This window comes from Opisthocomus hoazin, chromosome 3 (genome assembly GCF_030867145.1).
Source record: "Opisthocomus hoazin isolate bOpiHoa1 chromosome 3, bOpiHoa1.hap1, whole genome shotgun sequence".
Taxonomy (NCBI): Eukaryota; Metazoa; Chordata; class Aves; order Opisthocomiformes; family Opisthocomidae; genus Opisthocomus; species Opisthocomus hoazin.
In genome coordinates this window covers 6543777-6566065 of record NC_134416.1, presented here as the reverse complement: position 1 = coordinate 6566065, position 22289 = coordinate 6543777, and the positions used below count along the sequence as shown (strand labels likewise).

Sequence of the window (22289 nt, the reverse complement as noted above, 5' to 3'; positions counted from 1 at the left end):
TAGTCACTAAGAATGAGAGTGAGATTTATGAGTGGTTGAAGCAGAAAGGGCTATGTGATTGTGGTTCCCATTAGTGTGCTGGGACATACCGGCCATAATTCCATTACAGTCCTCTTCACCAAGGGGCTGGAAATTCAAAGTTCATCTATTCAGTGTGAATTTCATGCACTGTTCTCCATCAAAACTCACTCAAAACATAACCAAGGTTTATGTGGTTGATAGCCAGAGCACTAGTGAACACCATTTGTCAGTAGAGTTGACACGATGAAATGCAGAACAGCACAAGTATTCTTTCGCTTTCTAAAGGATCATTCTCACCAGCATCCAGAGCACTCTCTTTATAGTACATTTCCAGGAAATACAGGGGAAAGAACCCAGTTCCACTATAAAATAAACTAAAATCCTGATATAAATAAGATATTACCCTTTGTATTCAGTATTCCAAAATATTACATAGAAATTGAACTGTATCAGAACCAAAAGGGAATTCACATTTTATTCTCTAGTTCACTACTAGAAAGTGACCTACAGTTAATACTGACTTGGGCAGAAGAACCCAGAAGTGATCACTTTGTCACACTCCACATAGCAAAATTACTTCTTACAGAGTGGAATAGATTAGAAGACACTAAAATAAAGAATTATCAGCATAAAACAATAAGCATGAAAAAAAAATCACAGTTTATGCTAACTGAATCTATTGTAATTCTAATTGTGTAGAAGAACTGGAAGCTCTACTTACTTTCACAGAGACGTCTTCTCAACTTCCCCCGAATTTTATCGATGGCATTGTAATCAGAGACATGAAACACGTGAGCAGACTTGGGTTCTGAAGCAATCTCATCGAGTTCCTCTTTTAAGGCTTCACCAACTCCCACAGCAAAGATTCTAATCCCAGCCTGATGGGCTGCAGTGGCTGGATCCAAGACGTAATCCTGGCTCCTTCCATCAGTCAAAAGGATAGCTACTTTTTTAACAGTTTGATCACTGAGTCTCCCACCAGCTTCTTTGGAAAAACTGTAGGCGTTGATGTACCTGAGAGCATCTCCAGTGTTTGTATTACCCCCATAATACTTAATCTTTCTTGCAGCCTCTTTGATTTCCTCACGGCTTTTGTACTTTCCCAGGTCGAACTCTGTGGTTGGATGATCACTGTATCGCACCACACCTACGCGGGTTTTATCTGGGCCAATCTCAAAAGTTTCCACCAAATTAGACACCCACTGCCGAACTTTCTCAAAATCTTCTTTTCCAACACTGGAGGAGGCATCCAAGATGAAGACAAGGTCATAGTGAACATTCTTGCAGCCTGGAAGAGTATCAGAAGACATTGCTAAGGGAAGATGAAAGAAGAGGACCAGACATACCAAATATTCCCTAGGTACAGCTCCCTGGTGAGCAATTTGGTGGAGGCAGCAAACCCCCTCCTTATTCTGCAGAGAAAGCGCAGATTCTCAGTCTTTCTTCCTTGTGATTCACCCCATCTGTTTTAGGACATCTACAGTAGATCAGCACACACTTCGAAATGCAAACCTTTCCCCTCCTGCACTACGAAGTGCCTCTGCTCAATATTTCACCTATACTATGAGCATGCATATGAAGCTGTTTTTCTAAAATTTCACTGGAGTGCCTTTGCTTAGGCAATGCTCTAAAATGACCTTGGCATATCAAGAGACCTGCCCTGAACTTGGCTATGCCAATTCTGCCATGAGTAGTGAAGTTTTCATGTTTCCTTTTGCATTAATACATGATTTATTTATGCTTACCTAGAAGCAGTTCTTTTGCTCAGCATGATAACTTGGTGAAGCAAGTTTATAACAAGATCATTATGATTTTGAAGCTCTCTGCCACTATTGACTAAAGGATGACTCACTGAATACTGAGATGGCTTCCTTGACAACAAAGGGCAATTGCTTTGTAAGGGAAAAGTTCACTTATCTCTACAATCACCGTTTTGGCTCCAGCCATGATATTTGTAATCTGAGGGCTGTGTAATCCAAAAGGCAAAAGTATTTTAATTGTAGCTCGCTTGCCCTATGAAGCCAGACTGGTCATATATTTGTCAGCCACTTGCCAAGAAAGTAGATCTCCCAGGAGATGTTTTCTAGCTCTTTCTGAATATATGCCAGCCAAGAGGCAGTATATTCATAAAAGACCCACAGATACCAAAGATTTATCAAGTTAATGCCCCAGCTGGACAAAATATGTCTATATATCATATGTTTACTTAATTCAGCATTATAGACCATAGTCCCTAACAAATTATGAGTTTCAAGATTGAAAGATGCTCTACAAAGTCAATCTATCTATGGTCACAACCACTAACCATTGTTTCTCCTGTAGTTCTTGTCTCACCTCACCTCACAAAGTCCAACTGCTTGTTCAAACCAATGGTAAAAAGCTTATTTGACACATCATCTAGAGAACAAAGCACATACAATACGAGACACTCTGCCTTACATATCATAGCTGGTCCATACCAGTGCCTGTGCTGCTTTATTTCTGTCAGTGTAACAGGGCTTTTCTACGTCCCACTGAACTGGAGATATATCTGTCCCCTAGAGTGCTGACAATTGCCTTTACGTCCTGCTGCTCTCCCAGAGTCTGAGAAGGTAGCCCAGATGTACCCACACCCATTGAGAGCAGATCTGTTCTGTTGACTCCTGTTTCACTGCAGAACCCTGATTCCCCCAACTGTTCCCACTACAGCCACGCTAATAACCTCCTCTGGGCTCTGATCAACCTGCCTCCTTCGGTGAGAAAATCTGAGAGTATTTGCGAGAATACGTAACTCCAGGGTATGCCCACTGCGGACAGTTTAGCTCTCCATACATTAAAAAGTGACATTCCCACTGTACAGTTTGAATGTTTTTACATCAGACTAGTTCCAGCCAGGTCCCAGCAACTAAATGTCCATCAGTGACTAATACCTTAGACCTGCCTCACCTCTGTGGACTTCCCTGGAGAATGGCTGACCCTGGCTGCTGATTCAGACCTGATCCAGACTTTGACTTGCTGGCTCATGTTCCCGGCTTGATCTTGGACCTGCTGCATCACTATGAGTTCGTCCAGGAATTTAGATTGTCATTGAGCCTGGCTGCCATCCTCCATCTTGCCCTGCTCCCTGGCTGGGGGTGGTGAGACAGGTTCTGGCTGGTGAGAAACTGTCCTGGACCCCGAGTTCCTGGATCCTCATGCCTTAGAAAGTGGTCTGTCCTTGCTGCACTCTTTACCAGAGCTAAAGCACTGATGTAAATACACCCACTGTGGATGTCAGCTGAGGACTGGGACTTTTTCCCCTGGAACAGACCAGTGAGTATGGAGGTACCATACACTGTCCATCCAGCCAAGCATTTGCTTGACAGCCAGCTCAGTGAAGAGAAATACGAATCATGCTACACAACAGTGGGAGGAATGATGCTGTTGTAATATTTGCTCACTGAGTTCCATCATTTGAGCCTACAGGAAGACCACAAAGTTTTCTACCATGCCCAGATTTGCTCTTATGGTTCATAATTTAGCTCTGGTGCTTTTGATCATGCCGGGGGTCTTCACCTGCCCTGAAGAGGACAGGAATCCTAGAACAGCCCACTCCACTGGAAAGGAGACTGTGGGTAACTCAGCCACATGAAGAGTATTTGCCTTCAGATAAAAGCATTATAGGTAGGCGTTATAACACTGTAGGTCAGTGCTCATGGTATTGCATGACAGCTGTGAGGGCAGCTGGATACACACCTGGTGTATTGCAGGTGACAATAAAAAATGATCATCATCTCTTGCTTCATTAACTTCTGTAGCAGAGTACATCCCAGGTGTTACTGTTCCTTCAAGTGTCTATGGGAAGAACCTATGCACATGGGTTTGGGTCATGTTGGAAACAACCTGTCCACGTGGGATTGTGTTCTGTGATGGCATATTGTTAGTGATGGAATGCTTGTCTCTAACCACAGAGCAAGAAAGGTCTGGCTGGATACACACAGACACTCTTTCAAAGGTAATCAGAGTGTGGAGACGACAGTATATATCATTTTGTATTATGGTATGTAAGTTACATTATATCTGTGTATATTGACTAGACTGCCAAGTGCAGTTCTTCTGGATTTTTGCAGAATACAAAGAATATAATATATAACAGTAAAGGGTAAGCAAGAAGCCTCCACTTTCCCTCAAAAAAAATTCATTATTATATTAATCTATCCAGTCTGAAAGAATATTAAGTGACACTAACTAGAGAATATAAAGCTTTAAGTATAAAACCCACAAGGTACAGACCTTATTTTAACGACTCTCAGCAGGTGAGATGAATGCAATTTAAAAAGAAACAGAACAGACAGAATGAATCCTGTCTGTGCTGAAGGGCGATGAGCCTTAAAACAAGAGGGGCTTAAGGTTTAAAAAGTGATGTCTATACAGGCAGTATTGCAGGGAAGAAAAAGATGGTCTTTCAGGATTATTTTCTTAGAGTCAGTGATTCTTTGCTTACAGAACTGACAGCAGTGAGATTAAATGCTGCAGAAAAGCTTTTAGTAAATATTAATCTGCATTTTTAGCACTGTAATGTCCACTGCTCGACAAAATTGATTGTTTTCCAAGAACGCTATAATAATATTGTTTACTGGCAGAAACAGTTCACATTAAGGGGATATGGGAGATAATTCATAGAAAGTGAACCCTCAGTTTTGTAATTACAGGAATACTCTATGGAAGCATAATTTCAGGAGTTGTGTTCATCCACTCAGACACTGAGTCAACCCTTTTGCGGTATTGCCATTAAAAGTAGATGACAAAACATGCCATAAACCCAAAATTATTTAAAGTAATCACAGAATGAACACATAAACAGTACCGCCGCATCCTTCCTGTAATCCACAGACAGAAAAAAAAATTAAATTTTACTTTGATTTGTTACTAAGTACTTACTCCTGTTAAACTTCATCCAAAAAAGCCTTGTATAGATCACTTAGCAAAACTGTAAAGCAGCTATTCTTTAGACAGAGAGAAGGTCTAAAAAGTCCTTCTATTTCGTATAAATTACCCAAGGCTACAGAATAGCATGTTTCCTAGAAAAAGAGACAGAAAGCCTCCACCTCGAAGTACCTTTGGGCTTTTATACCAGTAAATTGCGTAGGTCTGCAACCATTTTCTACCCCTGAGGTGCAGCATCATTCACATCCAGATAACTCAAATCTTCCTACTCCCCGTCCAAAATACAAAGTGTTCTTGTAAAGACTGCGTATAGAACAGTCACTCAGCTGCACCAATCTCTAATGCACTGAGTGGCATTTGGGGGAGAGTGCTCATCAGCACAGGCCGAAAGTCACACCAGGGACTATGCCAGAAACAAGACAGTATGAAGCAAGAGAGAGTATGAACAGTGCCCCAGCCCTATTTAGCTTTACTAGGAAAGTCCCAGACAGACAGAAGATTCACCAGATCTAATCTGAAACCCACTGAAGGCAATGGAAGAAGTCATCACCATGCCACTGAAGAGTAGATGAAGCATATTCACTGTAAACTGCATGATGCTCCCCTTCCTCTGGGTGGTTGAGCTAACCCAGCTAAGCCTGCAGCAAAACCAGAGACCCCTTGATCCCTGAGCTATCTCACTTCCCAAGGTCGACTTTATGTCTTTGCAGCAGTAAATGTCTTGCTTGGGTTTTCTTGTTTTCCTCCTAGCAACGATAGCTTCTCAGCCCCGTAAAAGCCACAGCAGCTACTTAGCACGAGGCAGTAAGCTGAACAGCACTTACCTGCTCTTTGAGCCTCAATTCTTGCCCCGCTGAACACAAATGTGAGAAGAACCAGGAGATGGGGCACGCGGCATCTTCCCGTAACGGACATATCTCCTTTCTCACATCAGCTTGTCTTTTCGGTGTGGCGAGAACCTTGCTAGAAATGCAGTCTGTACCCTGAAATACAGAGCAAATGTTATCTCATAGAAACACAAACAGTAGTAATGATGCAAGTCATGGGAGCAACGTTTTGCGGAGTTGTCTTTTCTGCCTGTCATTTTATTTGACTAGACACAAACCGCTCAGACAAAGAGGCAGGAGTTCACCTACTTTTCAAAAGCTATAGCCTTTCACTCGCTCTATTCAGCGTGCAACAGCCTGAATGGAAAAAGGAGAGAGATTACCAGATTATTATACTTTAATTGAGCCCACTGCCAACCACACAATCAACGCACTGGAGTGGAAACCATTCCTGACCTGGCCTTCCCATGCATTCTTCATTAGGAGATACACAACACAGAGGCGAGATACAAACCACTGCAAACCACACACAACTGGTTCTCACCTCACCCGTTGCTGCTTTCAGTTCCAGAGTCTCAGAAATGACTCACGTTAAAAATACATGGCTGTTTTCATACACATATTTGTTCCTATCGGTCCTTCTCTACAGGAGTAAACTCAGCAGCTCCAAAACACATCTTTCAACTGTTTCATTTAAAGGAGTGAAAAAGCTCAAGTAGGTGATCTTCAGTTTAAGGTCATTTGTTTGAGTTTACCTTGACTGAAGTCACTGAAGTCAGCCGGTTTTGGAACAAACCAGGCAAAGTGTCTGGGCTGTTAAAAAGTTTAGCTATGATTCCTAACACTAGATCAACTCGTTTTAAAAAAAAAATTATTACTTTATTATTGCTATTGGTTTATTATTTTTTATTAGACAGACCATAGAATCATTGCCATTCTATATATTATATATATATACACAAAGGGGAAAAGAGTTTCCACTCTGTAGCTCTTTACTGCTTAAGTAATCATTTTGCAAAACTTTCTCCCAGCTCCTGAATCCATTTTTACTTCTGTAATGCACAGATTTCTTTGTTCATTTTGTTAGGGAATTTCTGCTTCCTCTGTCTTTTAACACAATCAGTTTCTCACTGTTGATAGCCAAGTAAAAGAAGTATGAAGGGGACACTGTATGTCATAGCATATTGCTGCAGGGTCGATTATGCATTCTAGGATATTTCTTTTCAAAGCAATAGGGTTCTGTGGGAATCACAGACAAAAAGAATGGTGGTGTCAGCATCTGTTCAAAACTAACCTTAATCAGTCAAAAGTTGGGCTCTACCATCTGTCTCAGAAATAAAGTGCATGTCATGCTGGTTTAGGAAATTATTAATAAAGGGGAAAAACTTCTGTGGTTGTCAGGATGTAGCTGTAAATCCTTATTCCCAGGACAAAATACAGGCCTCTCTATTTTCAGAAGTCCATATCATACGCAGACAAGGACATAAGGGATACATCTAATAAACCCTGCACCCTACAAATAAAATTTGGAAGTATCTGCCAGCAGTGGAACATAAATTCAAGAAAGAAAAAAAAAAAGAAAAAAAAAAAGTTGTACTTATTCAAATACCATCCCTAAATGGGCACAAGCAGGTGCTGTAGTTTACACCTCAGCCAGACGGTGTCCCTCCGAGACAGGGAGGTGCTCAGGTCTGAGCAAACTGGAAAAGGTTGCAGGGTAAAAAGGGCATGAAAATATCACCGTGCGCTACAGTAGCTAGAATTTCCTTTTAAAAAAGTACATTACTGAAATACCGATCAGACAGCCGCCTGCAGAGGGATCAGGACAAGTATTACTTAAAATAGCTATGGCAGCCTTCAGCCAAAGGTTGTATTTTTTAGGAAACATTGGTTTCTGGCACTGGTGATGGGAGGATAGGTTAATGGCAGCAGTGAGAGATGGGAAACCAGATCTGCCGTGCGGCCTTCTGCACTTCCAGTGCTGCGAGCTCAAAATGTCCTTTCTCTGTGTCTAGACTTGCATGGCTACAAAGATTTATAAATATGATATTAGAAACAGTCTTTGCCGGCTGCTAACCCCCATGAGGCCAGGATAAAAGGAGCAGAGCACCAGCTGGTGTCAGTCAGCAGAATGGCGGGGGGATGGACCAACACGGGCTCCACAGGCAGCGGACGTGGCTTGACGGGGAGGCTGGTGGACCTGGTTCACTCGGTACATGTGTGACTTCTGCCCCAGCAGAAGGACTACCTATATGACGAGGTCTGAGAGCTGCATCTCTCAGGCGTCGTTCGTCTCCAGTCTTTGCCAAAACACTTCAAGAGCTCGTTGCTGCATTATGAATGCTGAAAGGTGTCTCAGAAGAGGCATTTAGACTAAAAATAGTGGGGAAAAATCCCCAAATCAAATCAGAACATCTGCTTAAAATCTATAATCATAACCTGTGGTAGCTTTAATACACATTTGTGGTTTAATATTATTCCTGCATTCAGGCCAAAATACATAGTTTTATCCATTTTTATAGCATGAAGAACTGAACCAAGTCTCTTAACTTGCAACTGCTTTATGTATGGATATTTCAGTGAGAGAAAGCTGCCCCGTTCACATCAGCAGGACTCACATCACCGCAACAGAGTCTTCAGGGGTATTAGAAGACAGTTTGGAGATAAAGCATTATTAGTGATGGGTTTCACACTGATTTCTTTCCCACCTCAGTTCATCACTGTGAGACTGAGCACAATTTGAGATTATAGCCCCCGTTCAAAATTTATTTCCCCTTCCAGGAGAAAGGGTCAAAAAGGAGCCAAAAGTGGGACAGTTTAGGCTTCAGTGTGATCCAAGAATAAGAAATTCTGTTTAGTGGACCCTGTTTTCAAAAGGTTAACATGGATTGCTTTATTACTATTATTTTTAGTTCAGTTTATCATGTGGGAATAATTTTCCTCAAAGTAGCCTAAGCCAATGTGCATCCTTTAAAAATACCCCTTATTTTCTTTTACCTCACAAGCATCACTTTGGGATTCGCTTGTGACACATTTAAACGTACTAAGTAATGTTGCAAAAAGAACTAACAAATCCTATCATGTCCGAGTTTATTAATAAACAGCAGACTCTGTGTCTGAGGCCTTGTTTTTAATAGTTTAATGGAAAAAAAAGAGGTGAGTAATTCTGGCTACATGCAAACTTGATGTGGGAATGGCATCCAGGCTGAAGAGCATGCTGGTAAATGTTAAAGTGAGCTCCCTACACTTAAAATACAGGCATAATACTAAACTATTCATACCACCTCACAGCTGAACAAACAATATGTAGAAGATAGACAAAGCTCAGCTTCGGTATGGCTTTTTCAGAGGGACTGGTATAGAGTTTTCGGTCAGTGAGCACCCCTGGTAAGGCCTCTCTACTTTTGAACAATAAGCAAACACTATTTGGGAAACACACATTCATGAAATGCATCATTAAAAAAAAAAAAGAACTGAAGGAGAACTGGGTCTTCTTGTCTCAAAAGTATTTTAATATTTTGCTCACTGTTGAGTTTCGCTTGAACTCTTGCATTTTAAGGGACGCTGCTTTGTCTCCTTGAGCTTTATCTCTTGCGATTGGGTACAGAGCTAGGGCTTTGCTATCCAAAAAATTGCATACATATCCAGAAGCAAACCTCATAGCTGGGCTGCATTTTTAGGATGGGGTTTATTCCTAATCGAACCAAAGTCAAAGAACATTCTGACATCAGTTTATTTGGAAAGTGAAGCCCCTGTCCATTGCGAATAAGATGCTGGTATTTTCTATCCTGCTCTCTCTTTGTCCTGCAGAGCCTGATACTCGAAGGGACATACAGAGACTTTATTCTAACTCTGTTTCTCAGATAATGCTGTCACATCATAGCAATTCAGGGGACAAGGAGGAGAAACTTGTATGAAAGCCTAGAAGCAGAACTGTTTTTTCAGAAATGGCATCTTCAGAAGATGAAGGGAGAAGAAGGGGCAGGTACAAAGAATAGGGCAGAGAAAGAAACTTCACGGCATTTCTAGGACAAGCAGGTTGAGGGAGGTTATGCGCCCCCTGTACACTGCCCTAGTGAGGCCCCATCTGGAGTACTGCGTCCAGTTCTGGGCTCCCCAGCTCAAGAAAGATGAGGAACTACTGAAGAGAGTGCAGCGGAGGGCTACAAAGATGATGAGGGGACTGGAACATTTCTCCTATGAGGAAAGGCTGAGGGTGCTGGGTTTGTTTAGCCTGAAGAAGAGAAGTCTGCGAGGGGGTATTCTAAATACCTATAAAGATCTTAGGGGTGGGTGTCAAGAGGATGGGGCCAAGCTCTTTTCAGTGGTGCCCAGCGACAGGAAAAGGGGCAATGGGAACAAACTGAGGCACAGGAAGTTCCAGCTAAACACAAGGAAGAATTTCTTCCCTCTGAGGGTGACGGAGCACTGGAACAGGCTGCCCAGGGAGGCTGTGGAGTCTCCTTCTCTGGAGATATTCAAGACCCTCCTGGACAAGGTCCTGTGCAGCCTGTTCTAGGTGACCCTGCTTCACCAGGGGAATTGGACTAGATGATCCCCAGAGGTCCCTTCCAACCCCGAACATTCTGTGATTCTGTGATTCTGTAATTTAAGCACAAGCACTGGATATTCCCTATCTCAGTGTCTCTAGAGACTGGCTTTTCTGTCCTGGTTTGAGAGAGGTCACCAGCACCAAAATACACAAGAGTCAGAAATTAGAGTTAAAGCTAGAAGTCAAAAAAATAAAACATTTTCCATGATTTCTTTCATCCTTCAGAGGAGTGATTCAGTCACAAAAGTGTATTAATAAAACAAAACAAAACAAAACTGGAATCAATAGCAAAATGAGCATTTGCTTACGTGAGCAAAAGTTCAAAGACCCTACAAGGACAGTACAAAGATCACTGGTTCAAGGCTGAATGTAAAAAGCATGTTTAGTTATGGACTTCAGTCTGCTCATAAACATATCTGAACTTTTACTTACATTACTTTACACTATTCATCTTCCCGTTAAATTCAAGTGGGGGCTGATGTGATTATTGTGCTTAATTTCATCCATTCGTCTTCTGCCACTGAACATCACCGTACACCATATAAATGTTCTAACTATGCTGGCATTCATAATGTGATTTTAATGTCTTTGGTATGCTCCTCTGAAGAAGAGGTTAGCCTGGGGTGAAAAAGACAGCATCCAATTATACAGCTTTTCACACATACACAAAAAAGAAAAACAAAAAAAAAACCCAGACCAGAACACTAATACATCTGACATCTTAGTAGAGTCAGCTTGTTGACCGTGTCTCTTCCAACTACTGAACTAAGCAATTTAATTATCTAAATTATTGCTGATATGAGCAGGAAGCCAACCACATAGAAGAGAGATGGGGTTTTCTTTCCCCTGATCAACACATGCGGTCGTATATCTTTGATCAATGCTTTCTACAGAAATCATCCAATGGCATTTTTGGAAGACATGCATCTTCCCAGGTCTGATCCAAAGCCAACTGTAGTTAATGAAACGAGGGCCATTGATTTCAGTGGGCATTATTTCAAAGCCCCTGAGAATAAGAGAGCAAAAAATTCTCTGCTACCATCAGAGTTGTTCCTGAGATACTTTGTTCAACTACAACAGATCCAAAGTCTGCTGAAATCAAGGAGGAGACTGTCAGCAGCTCCACAGTGTGTTGGATGTGGACTTCCACGCACCCTACTAGTGAACAGCTCTCCAGTGTCTGCTCTAAGTGCCATCAAGGCTGCAGGGGCTGAGATGTTTCTGCTCTTCTTTTGCGATTACCACATCTCAAGAGCAACTTCTACCGCAATCCCTAAAAAAATGATCAGACACAGAGAGATGGTTAGCATGAATGCTAGCCAAAGCAATCTGTCAGCTTCGTAGGAGATGAAATGGGGTGGTGGGAAAGAGCTGCAGACCATTCAAACCCATCAGTTTGTTTGCCTTAGCTGAACTCTATTACTGCCCTGAAGTACTTGGTGCTGGAACTCCCAGGGCCCATGAATGATAAATACCACTGCTTTTGGAAATAAGTTTGATTGTGCAAGAAAATATTGAAAAATGACGAGGGGAAAAATGATAAATAGCTGTTTCCTAAGTGACAGATATCTGTTTGGGAGGCAGAACAAGACAGGAATCAAAGAGGGGAAAATATCATACAGAGGAGTGTAATCAAGAGTCTTAGAGGACCATAAAGCATACTCCAAGGGGGACTGGATTAACTCAGCATGGGTGTTTCCTAATTTCTCTGTGCTCCACTTTGCAGCATTAGAAATGTTCTTTTAACCTCTGTGGTGTCGCACATGCACACACAAGGAAACCTGAGAGAAGGTCCGAATTAGAATTCAGCCACTCCTGACTCCTTAACCTATGCTTGGATCACGCATCCCTCAAATTGACCCCTTTGTAAACACATCTACCACAGGCACTTTAAAACAATCTCTTAGGGGTTGCCTGCCAAATCGCTGCAATTCTAAAATATCCTAAGCGCTAGATGAGGATGTTGCAATGTATTTTCGCCTGCTGCAGCCACACAGTGTCTGCAAGCTAAAACATTGATGCAATACCCCCAAGTATAACTTTTCAGTGCTTTGTCCAGAGGGAATTAAGTCCAGATTTAAACTGGACTCTTCCATGTCAGGCCTAGAAATCTTTCTACTGATTGGCTAAGAAAACCCGAAACTAACCTGCAATAAAAAGTCTCTATGATAGAATCTCCCAAATCCTACAGTCTGTGGTTAGGGTACTACCAAATCCACACCACCATTCCCAAATTAATTTTGTTACCTCTCCTGTATACTGGCTGGACTCACTCAGTGGGACCAGTCATGTGCTGTGTCTATATCCCAGCTCCCTGATGGGACAGACGTAGGTGCACTCCATTCTGCAGTGCCCCAGCTGCTGTGCCTGGGAGCACAAATGCCACAAAGTGATGCTCAAAATCTTTTAGATTTGGTCAAATGGCCAAAGCAAGTCATAAGGGCATGCCACAGTGTCTCTCAGTCTCCCGATGCAATTTAAGAGAAGCAGGAAACAAACTACATCCCTTGCTAGTGCAGAAAAATACATTCTAAAGCAATGTGTTTGAGAAAGTTGCACCCAGCAGTTCTTCAGCTTTGGCATCATCAAGCAGTCCATAAGGAAAATCCATACTGCACCATATGAACACATGTGTTTATTGACCAGTCAAGCGGTAACCCTGTCTCACTTCAGCTAATAAAGAGTTTGAATTTCAAAAGAAATCCTACACCTCAAAAGCTGGCTCTGTATAAAACCTTGTTCCGCAAGCATCTTAGTTAACCTAACTACCAAGGAAAAAACTCACAGGAAGTGTCTCAGAGTGTATGTGGGGTACAAGGGATTATGAGAGCTGATAAGGGGAACATTTGCCTCTCTGCTTTGGGAAAACAAATGCCTGGAAAGCAGGGGTTGGCCAAGAATGAGATGCCAGCACCTGCAGTGCTCATACTGACAGCTTCTTTCCCCAGGTTTATCTACTAGATGGCAAACCCAGGAAGAACATCTTGAACTTGAAACTGAAGCATTGGTTCAATACTTCTCGATGAACTTTTCTTTGTAACAAAGTAGCTTTTCAGTGCTGCATTTTGTTTGAATTTTTTTCACCCTTAATTTTTACTTAATTTCCTCTGGAAAGCACTAGCCTGAACCTCTTTACCATGGACCAGGGCATTGAAACGGAATAGGAGACTCAGAGGTCAGTTAACTTGTCATAATCTTTTTTGGGAGCTATCCTCTCCTAACCCTAAAATATCCCCAAATATACAGTCACCTAAATTGCAAGTCATTTGCACAGCATGTTAGTACATGTTATGCCTCTGAAGTGGCTCATCCATTGCGGTGCAAATATGTTTGGATCCTGTGGATACTAATACAATGAAATTATTAGATACGTAATAATTTATGAATGGTGATGGACTTGCTGGGGGGAACACACACTCCAAACTACATGACTCAAATGCAGCTGCACAGCTCACCCATCCCAATAGACTCCATCGCACCCTGGCTAAGTGAGCAAACTTTATCCATACTCCCTTGCCTCCTTCTTTTAAACTCAACACAACTCTGAAATGCCTTTCATGTTGTCACAGATGCAGAGGTTGCAGCATACACATGTCCTAGTGAAGGAAATGGGAAAAGTCCACCATCTGCATGTAATACAAGGCACACTGGCTGTTTAGGATGAGAGCACTATTCACTGGCCTTCGTGGGAAGAGGAGCCCAGTTCGTACATTTAAACTAACAGTCATGGCTGGCTGCAGGATATCCAGATTAATGAGGAGTGCTGTAAGCAAGACAAAGATGAAAATGATGTCCACAGAGCAAGCAAACAGTTCAAACTGTAGCAACAGTTTGCTGTGGAGTGCAAAATCGTGAGATTTGTCCCCAGTACCGCATGCTCAGGCTGTCCTTACTGCCGTATGTGTGGAGCACTTTGGTTTATTGCATGGTCACAGAACACTAGTCTTTTGGCCTAAAACCTATAACCTGTATGGGGAAAGTCCCACAAATCCCATTTCCTCCAAAGCAAAGGCAGAGCTGTTCCAGTCTACATTAAGTGCGAGGAAGAAGCCTTTAACATTGAGCCCCTCGAGGCTATCCAATATGAGAGTCCTCTACTCTTACAGAGCTCATTTCCTGCTTTTTATATCCTCATGGAAGTTCTTCAAGCTCTTGGAATGAAACCTAATATTTTCTTTTTTAGTACAGTAGAGGATTATGTCAGTAAAAAGACCCATATGTCATGGCTTTATATAGTCAGCTAGCAGAGACGGAGCGAGGAATCAGGACGGGATAACAGTCTAAATCTGTTTGGAAAATAGGCAACATGCTTTGTAACAAAGAGGAGCCTGGTGAACGCATTTCCCAGAACTCCTACTGGGGCCAAGGCACAGAAGAATTGCTTTGGATTCCTTGCCCTATGCCTTTTGAAAATGGCATGGATAAGAACTACCAGAATCCCTACAAGCTCCAGGAATGAACTCATATCCATTGCCTGTCACTCTCAGGGTTATTAACAGAGCTATGCTAATTTGAAATGTACCGCACAGCCATCCACCACTTCCCCGACATTTCTGTTGAACTGGTCAGATGACACAAAATTTACCAAATACAGGAATATAAATGCCTCCTACTTGCACTATGTGGGTGAATTTCTCCTCCACATGTTCCGACAACCTGTCGGCCATTTACTTTCATGAAAGCTTTTACAGAAACAACCGCTACATTTGATTAAGAGAGTCAGTATTGCAAATCCTCGCTATCACAGAATCACAGAATCACAGAATGGTAGGGGTTGGAAGGGACCTCTTCGGGTCACCTAGTCCAACCCTCCTGCCGAAGAAGGGTCACCTACATCAAGCTGCACAGGACCTTGTCCAGGCAGATCTTGAATATCTCCAGAGAAGGAGACTCCACAACCTCCCTGGGCAGCCTGTTCCAGTGCTCCGTCACCCTCAGAGGGAAGAAGTTCTTCCTCATGTTCAGACGGAACTTCCTGTGCCTCAGTTTGTGCCCATTGCCCCTTGTAATGTCACTGGGCACCACTGAAAAGAGCTTGGCCCCATCCTCCTGACATCCACCCTTCAGATATTTATAAGTATTTATTAGGTCCCCTAATTTCCCCTAATTTTCATGGTCTTTGCCTTTGTAATGAAACCCAGAACTCTACTGTGGTCACCAACACACCAGCAAAAGTGAAAGATCTGGGAAGAAAGGCCTTGAAGACAAAAGATACCTGTTGTTACTTGGGGAGGTGCAGATAGCAGGGTTACACCCTCAGCCTTGCCCCTTTCTGAAGCTTTTTCTCTTTACTCAGCACTTGCAGGGGGCATTGTCCCCTCTGTGGTATGCACTGTCTGAAATCCACCCAAGCTGAACATCTTCATGCTCTTATCTGCTGAGAAAAAGCATGACCACTTCTCTTTTAAAACACCAGAGAAAAAGGATGGCTGAACAGATACAGGCAGCTTTCAAGCAATGTTTTCCCATCAGGTGTGCTAGGAAAAAACCATTCTTTGCCTCCTTATTGCAGCAGGGCCCCAGGGTAGAAATCAAATCATGGTTAGTCGACATTGCAGCATTGGCAGCAAAGCATTTTGGGAACTGACCTGAAACACAAAGTGGGACTGGAATCCACATAGGATTTCGGCTTTTATTCCTCATAATTGCTTAACTTGAACCATTTAAGGCAGAGGCAATTCTGGGAAGACCCAACAACAGAACTCTAAGGTTAGACATCTTGACCACTTTAGGCGTCTGCAGAGTGTGAAGATGGTATGGAGGATTTGAGACTGAAAATTTTGCAAGTGAGTGCCTCAGGTGAGTGCCTCAAATGCTTCTCTCTCCTGTGAAAGGAGCTGGGGCTAGAAAGAGAGAGAAGGACTCATTTTCTCTCGACCACAGAGGTCTGCATTGTGGATGTCTTCACCAGCAACGTAGACTCATTTAAAGTAAGAAAAAGAAGAGAAATATGAAGCACAACCTTACTGCGGCATCAGCTTTGAGTGAAGACAAGCATATGCTTGATGTCTCAGCTATCTCTGCCCAGCAACACGGCTACCATCAACATGGGACAAGCAGGTAAAGAGAACACAGACGAGACAAGCAGAAGCAGTTTATTCATAGAATCATACAATCATAGAAAGTTTTGGGGTGGAAGGGACCCCTAGAGGTCATCTAGTCCAACCCCCCCGCAGCGAGCAGGGACACCACTAACTAGATCAGGTTGCTCAGAGCCCTGTCCAACCTGGTCTTGAATGTTTCCAGGGATGGGGCCTCCACTACCTCTCTGGGCAATCTGTTCCAGTGTTTCACAACCCTCATTGTAAAGAATTTCTTCCTTATATCCAGCCTAAACCTACCCTGTTTTAGTTTAAAGCCATTACCCTCATCCTGTCATTGCTGTCTCTACTAAAAAGATTGTCCCCATCTTTCCTATAGGCTCCCTTTAAGTACTGAAATGCTGCAATCAGGTCTCTCCGCAGCCTTCTCTTCTCCAGGCTGAACAAGCCCAACTCTCTCAGCCTGTCCTCATAGGAGAAGTGCTCCAGCCCTCAGAACATTTTTGTAGTCCTCCTTTGGACCTATTCCAACAGTTCCATGTCCTTCTTGTGCTGGGGGCTCCGGAGCTGAACGCAGTACTCCAGGTGAGGTCTCACCAGAGCAGAGTAGAGGGGCAGAATCCCCTCCCTCGACCTGCTGGCCATGCTTCTCTTGATGCAGCCTAGGACACAGTTGACCCTTTGGGCTGCCAGCGCACATTGCCGGCTCAAGTCCAGCCTTTCGTCTATCAGTACCCCCAAGTCCCTCTCAGCAGAGCTGCTCTCGATCCTTTCATCCCCCAGCCTGTATTGATACTGGGGGTTGCCCTGACCCAGGTGCAGGATCTTGCACTTGGCCTTGTTGAACCTCATGAGGTTCACACAGGCCCACCTCTCCAGCTTGTCCAGGTCCCTCTGGATGGCATCCCGTCCTTCTGGTGTATCAACCATAACACTCAGCTTGGTGTCATCTGCAAACTTGCTGAGGGTACACTCGATGTCGCTGTCCATGTCATTGATAAATATATTGAACAGCACCGGTCCCAGTACGGACCCCTGAGGGACTCCACTCGTCACTGGTCTCCATCTGGACATTGAGCCGTTGACCACTACCCTTTGGCTGCGACCATCCAACCAATTCCTTATCCACCAAACAGTCCACCCATCAGATCCATGGCTCTCCAATTTAGAGAGAAGGATGTTGTGGGGGACCATGTCAAAGGCTTTACAAAAATCCAGATAGATGATGTCCATTGGTTTTCCCTCGTCCACTCTTGTTGTTACACCATCATAGAAAGCCACTAGGTTGGTCAGGCAGGACTTGCCCTTGGTGAAGCCATGCTGGCTGTCTTGAATCACCTCCCTGGCCTCCATGTGCCTTAGGATATCTTCTAGGAGGATCTGTTCCATGATCTTCCCAGGCACAGAGGTGAGGCTGACAGGTCGGTAGTTCCCCGGGTCTCCCTTTCTACCCTTTTTGAAAAGGGGCACAATGTTTCCCTTTTTCCAGTCACTGGGGACTTCCCCTGACTGCCATGACTTCTCAAATATCATGGAGAGGGGCTTGGCAACTACATCAGCCAGTTCCCTCAGGGCTCTGGGAGCATCTCATCAGGTCCCATGGACTTCTGTACGTTTAGGTTTCTCAGGAGGTCCCGAAACTGATCTTCACTAACAGCTGGAGGGATTTTACCCTCCTGGCCTCCTACATGCCATCCATCGACTCGGGAGAGGTGAGGAGAGAGGTTGCCAGTGAAGACTGAGGCAAAAAATTTGTTGAGTACCTCAGTTTTCTCCTCATCTGCTGTTACCAGTTTGCCGGTCTCGCTCATGAGCAGGGGTACGCTTTCTTTGACCATTTTTTCTGGCTGACATACCTGTAGAAGCCCTTCTTGTTATTTTTCGCATCCCTTGCCAAGTTCAGCTCCAGCTGTGGCTTGGCCTTCCTGACCCCATCCCTACACAATCGGGCAGCTTCCCTATACTCTTCCCAGGAAGCCAGTTCCTGCTTCCACTGCCTGTGCAGTTCCCTCTTCTTCCTTAGTGTGACCAGCATCTCTTGCCTCAGCCATGCCAGTCTCTTCCCTTCTTTGCCCGACTTCTTACACTTGGGGATCGAGAGCTCTTGCGCCCTCTGGAATACATCCTTAAAGATTTGCCAGCTCTATTCTGTTCCTCTGTCCCTGAGGACCGTTTCCCAGGGAGTTCTTCTGACTATCTCCTTGAAGAGATGGAAATTTGCCCTCCTAAAATTTAGGGTCCTGACTATGCTCTTCGTTATTCCCATTTCCCTCAGTAGGATTAGTTCCACCAGCGCGTGGTCGCTGCAGCCCAGGTTGCCTCCGATCTTGACATCCCCAACGAGCTCACTCGCATTGGTGGCCACCAGGTCTAGTATCGCATCCCCTCCTGTAGGGGTGCTTATTACCTGGCTTAAGAAGTTGTCCTCAATGCATTCTAGGAACCTGCTGGATTGCCTACAGCTTGCCGTGTTGCTTTTCCAGCAGATGTCGGGATGGTTGAAGTCCCCCAGTAGGACGAGAGCTTGCAAGCGCAAAGCCTCCTGGAGTTGGAGGAAGAACGCTTCATCTGTCAGGTCCTCTTGATCTGGCGGCCTGTAGTAGACACCAACAACTAGGTTCCCTTTGTTGCCTCTCTCTCCGATTCTTACCCATAAGCTTTCGACCTGCTTGTAGTTATTCTTCAGGGACAGCTCTTCACTCTGTACTGTTTTCTTGATGTAAAGGGCAACGCCCCCACCCCTCCTTCCTAGCCTGTCCCTTCTGAACAGCCTGTAGCCATCAAGAGCTACATTCCAGTCGTGGGATTCATCCCACCACGTTTCCGTGATGGCAATCAGGTCGTAGCTTTCCAGCAGCACAACTGCTTCCAACTCCTCCTGTTTGTTTCCCATGCTGCGTGCGTTTGTATAGAGGCATTTCATCTGAGCTGTCGGCCTTGTTACCTTCACAGCAGAGCACTCCTTTTTTCCCTTGAGGTGCTTCATGGGTATTTTCTTGTTGTCACCTGATACCTCAGGCGCCTCCAGCTCCCTTCCGCAAGACTTCCACATTGCTGCAGTGTCTCACACATGCTGCTGGGCAACGGGTTGAGGGCTCCTACTAGCTCCCCATCCCTCTAACCATTGTGTATCATCCCCTAGCCTGTCTCTGGCAAGCCTGATAGGCTCTTCTTCCCCCTTCACCTCTAGTTTAAAGCCCTGTCAATGAGCCCTGCCAGCTCCTGGGCAAAGATCCTCTTCCCCCTTTGAGAAAGCTGGCTCCCATTTGATGCCAGCAAGCTTGGTGCTGTATGTGCCATCCCATGGTCAAAGAACCCAAAGCTGTGGCAGTGACACCAGTCACGGAGCCATGTGTTAATAGACTGAGTCTGCCTATGTCGCTCAACCTCTCTGCCCACCGCTGGAAGGAGCAATGAAAAGATAACTTGTGCTCCAGATTCCTTTACTAATCGTCCTAGGGCTTTGAATTCTTTTTTAACTACCCTCGGGCTACTTACTGCAACTTCGTCCACACCCACGTGGAAGAGCAGCAGAGGATAATATGCTGAGGGTCGGACCAGTCTAGGAAGATTCCTAGCAATGTCTTTGACCCGTGCTCCCGGGAGGCAACAGACTTCCCTGAGAGGAGGGTCTTCCCGGCATATCGGACCCTCTGTTCCCCTCAGCTGGGAGTCTCCTACAGCTATGACTTGTCTCTTCCTCCTTGTGGAGCTGGTAGTAATATGAGAGGGAGGGCCTTCTGATCTTTGTGCCTCCTTCGATGTGGATGGGTCAACCCCTGCACCATCTACCGTCTTGTCCTCCACATCTAGAGCCTCATATCTATTATGCAGAGGCACCTGTGGAGATGTGGTGGGCAAGGGAAGGGTTCGCCTCCTGCCCCAATTGCGGACCCGCTTCCACTCACTGTTTACCTTTGCATCCCTTCCTTCAGCCTGATGGGGGGAGATTACCAGTGCCCTTTGGTCCCGGGCCTTTTTTACAGGTTGTTCCTGGGTAGACTCCTGGGTTGTCAGGGCACGGCTCCACCAGTCGGTCTCCTGCTCGGCCTCCCTGATGCTCCGTAGCCTATCTACCTCTTCTCTTAGCTCTGCCACCAGGCAGAGTAGATAGTCATCGTAAGTCCTAAACTGAGATAAAGCACACTTTATTCCTCTCAATTTCTGAAGGCAATATGCAGAAAAAAAACTATAGCCAGAGAAAGCACGCAAACCACCCCTATTTTCTACCAGGAAGAGTTCTCGTCACCACTGACACTCCTGTCGAAAGGATAAGAAACCAAAAGTTGTGCTCTAAAGCCCATACACAGCTCTCATGCCAGGCAACAAATAGATGAAGTTACTCGTCTACTTACTAGCTGATAAGTAAGGTTACTACCTGCCACCCCCGCACAACAGCTGAGTCTACCTGTCTGTGCTTAAGGCAAGGGGTGGGACAGTGTCAGGTCAATAATCACGACATTGGCTGGAAGGGTTTTGAACTATCTCAACTCACACTCCATCCCATCCCCTCCACTCAGCTTCCTTCCTTTTAGTTCTTCTCACAAATCTCAGAAACATCAGCAGTCATTCTTCTGCAGGAAAGAGAAAGCAGAAAGAGAGAAGGCCATGAAAGAAATAAATGAGTATAAGGAATCACGTGGATGAAACATGGAACAGCATCAAACTCAGGTCTTCCCAACATTCTCATTTATTCGTATCTCAATTTCTCGTAACTGTAGGCGGAAGTGTGATATCAAGCTATCTCAGAAAGACCTGAAACTTAAAATCTTACTTGATTCTTCTTCCTTACCTCTTCGTATGTAATATCCTGAATTTGTACCTTAAAAGAAGAGACAGCTGTTGGGTAGGCAATAGCAGATATCAAAGATTTTATCTGGCAGTTGGAGGATACTTTCAAATGGATAAGGACTCAAAAATATCAAAGTTCCCATTACTTCCAAAACTGGTGGCAATGTTGCAGACTGAATTCTTATCTCAAGAACAGAATATTGATCTTTAGGTATAGGTCTTTTATGATACTATGCACGTGTCCATGTGTTCTGTCCAGGTAGATGGCCAAGGGCTGTGTGATTACATCAGGAAAGCAGTATTTCCTTGAAAATACAGATGACTGAAAATGAGCGAGCCAGGATCAGACGGCAGGACATACAATAGTCACCAGGAAAATAATAGCAAATGCAAAATTGGAAACCTTAGTGGATGAGAAAGGTCATGGAAAAATTGTAGAAACAGAAAAAAGAGATACCCACTTAGACAACAGCGCTAGAACTTAAATCGAATTACTTCTGTGCCTTTCCAGACTTTAAAGATGAATTTAAGATACTGTGTCACACTAGGCTATTTCCTAAGACATTGCAGAGCTTTGGCCGGGATTTATGTCATTTAAGTTTAGACTGTAGATGTCCAGTTAACACTGTACGTGGTTTTATACTTGAGCTCCTAAGTACAGGTCCCCCTTCAATTTCACAGAGATGAAAAAAAAATCCATAACCAGATTGATTTTATCTTTTTCTAAGAAGGATAAGTAAAATAAATGAACTACACACAAGAAGTGCTTATCTTCCCCAGATGCAGTAAAGGGAGACTAGACAAACAGCTAAGATTTAGATATTGATATTTCAAAAGATACTAATATTTCAACAGATGTCTAACAAAGTCAGCCGAAAGCAGCAACACCTAACAGATGGTAGTAGTAATAACAGGAAATTTTAGTAAGTTCAGAGACAGAGAGTGAAAAGACTTGAGTATAAAGTCTTTGTCTAATGGGGAACAGACAAAGCATATCCGGATTTCTAAACACATACCCCTTCCTGAATGATGCAATTGTCTTAGAAAAGCAGGTTTGAGTAGAAGGACCAAAATGGAGCTAGGAAAGGCAATGTCTTTTTTAATTTCTACACTGGTTTACACAAAGAGAGCTTAAGAACATCCTGTGCAGGA

General features: G+C 44.0%; 1 protein-coding gene and 1 long non-coding RNA gene across 2 annotated transcripts in view; both read right to left on the bottom strand.

Moving 5' to 3' along the window:
* Positions 1–941, bottom strand: part of COL22A1 (collagen type XXII alpha 1 chain) — a gene marked incomplete at its 5' end in the record, with an annotated part of 219589 nt that extends 218648 nt beyond the window's left edge. Inside the window, one exon of the mRNA XM_075417222.1 lies at positions 743–941. Within this exon, the coding sequence (XP_075273337.1) occupies positions 743–941 (199 nt within the window). The remainder of the gene's footprint in view (positions 1–742) is intronic.
* Positions 942–1004: 63 nt separating this feature from the next.
* Positions 1005–22289, bottom strand: part of LOC142360720 (uncharacterized) — a 36796-nt gene continuing 15511 nt past the window's right edge. The window contains exons 2-3 of the long non-coding RNA XR_012763311.1: positions 5751–5909; positions 1005–1309 (exon numbers count right to left, since the gene is read on the bottom strand). This is a non-coding gene — a long non-coding RNA (uncharacterized LOC142360720). The remainder of the gene's footprint in view (positions 1310–5750; positions 5910–22289) is intronic.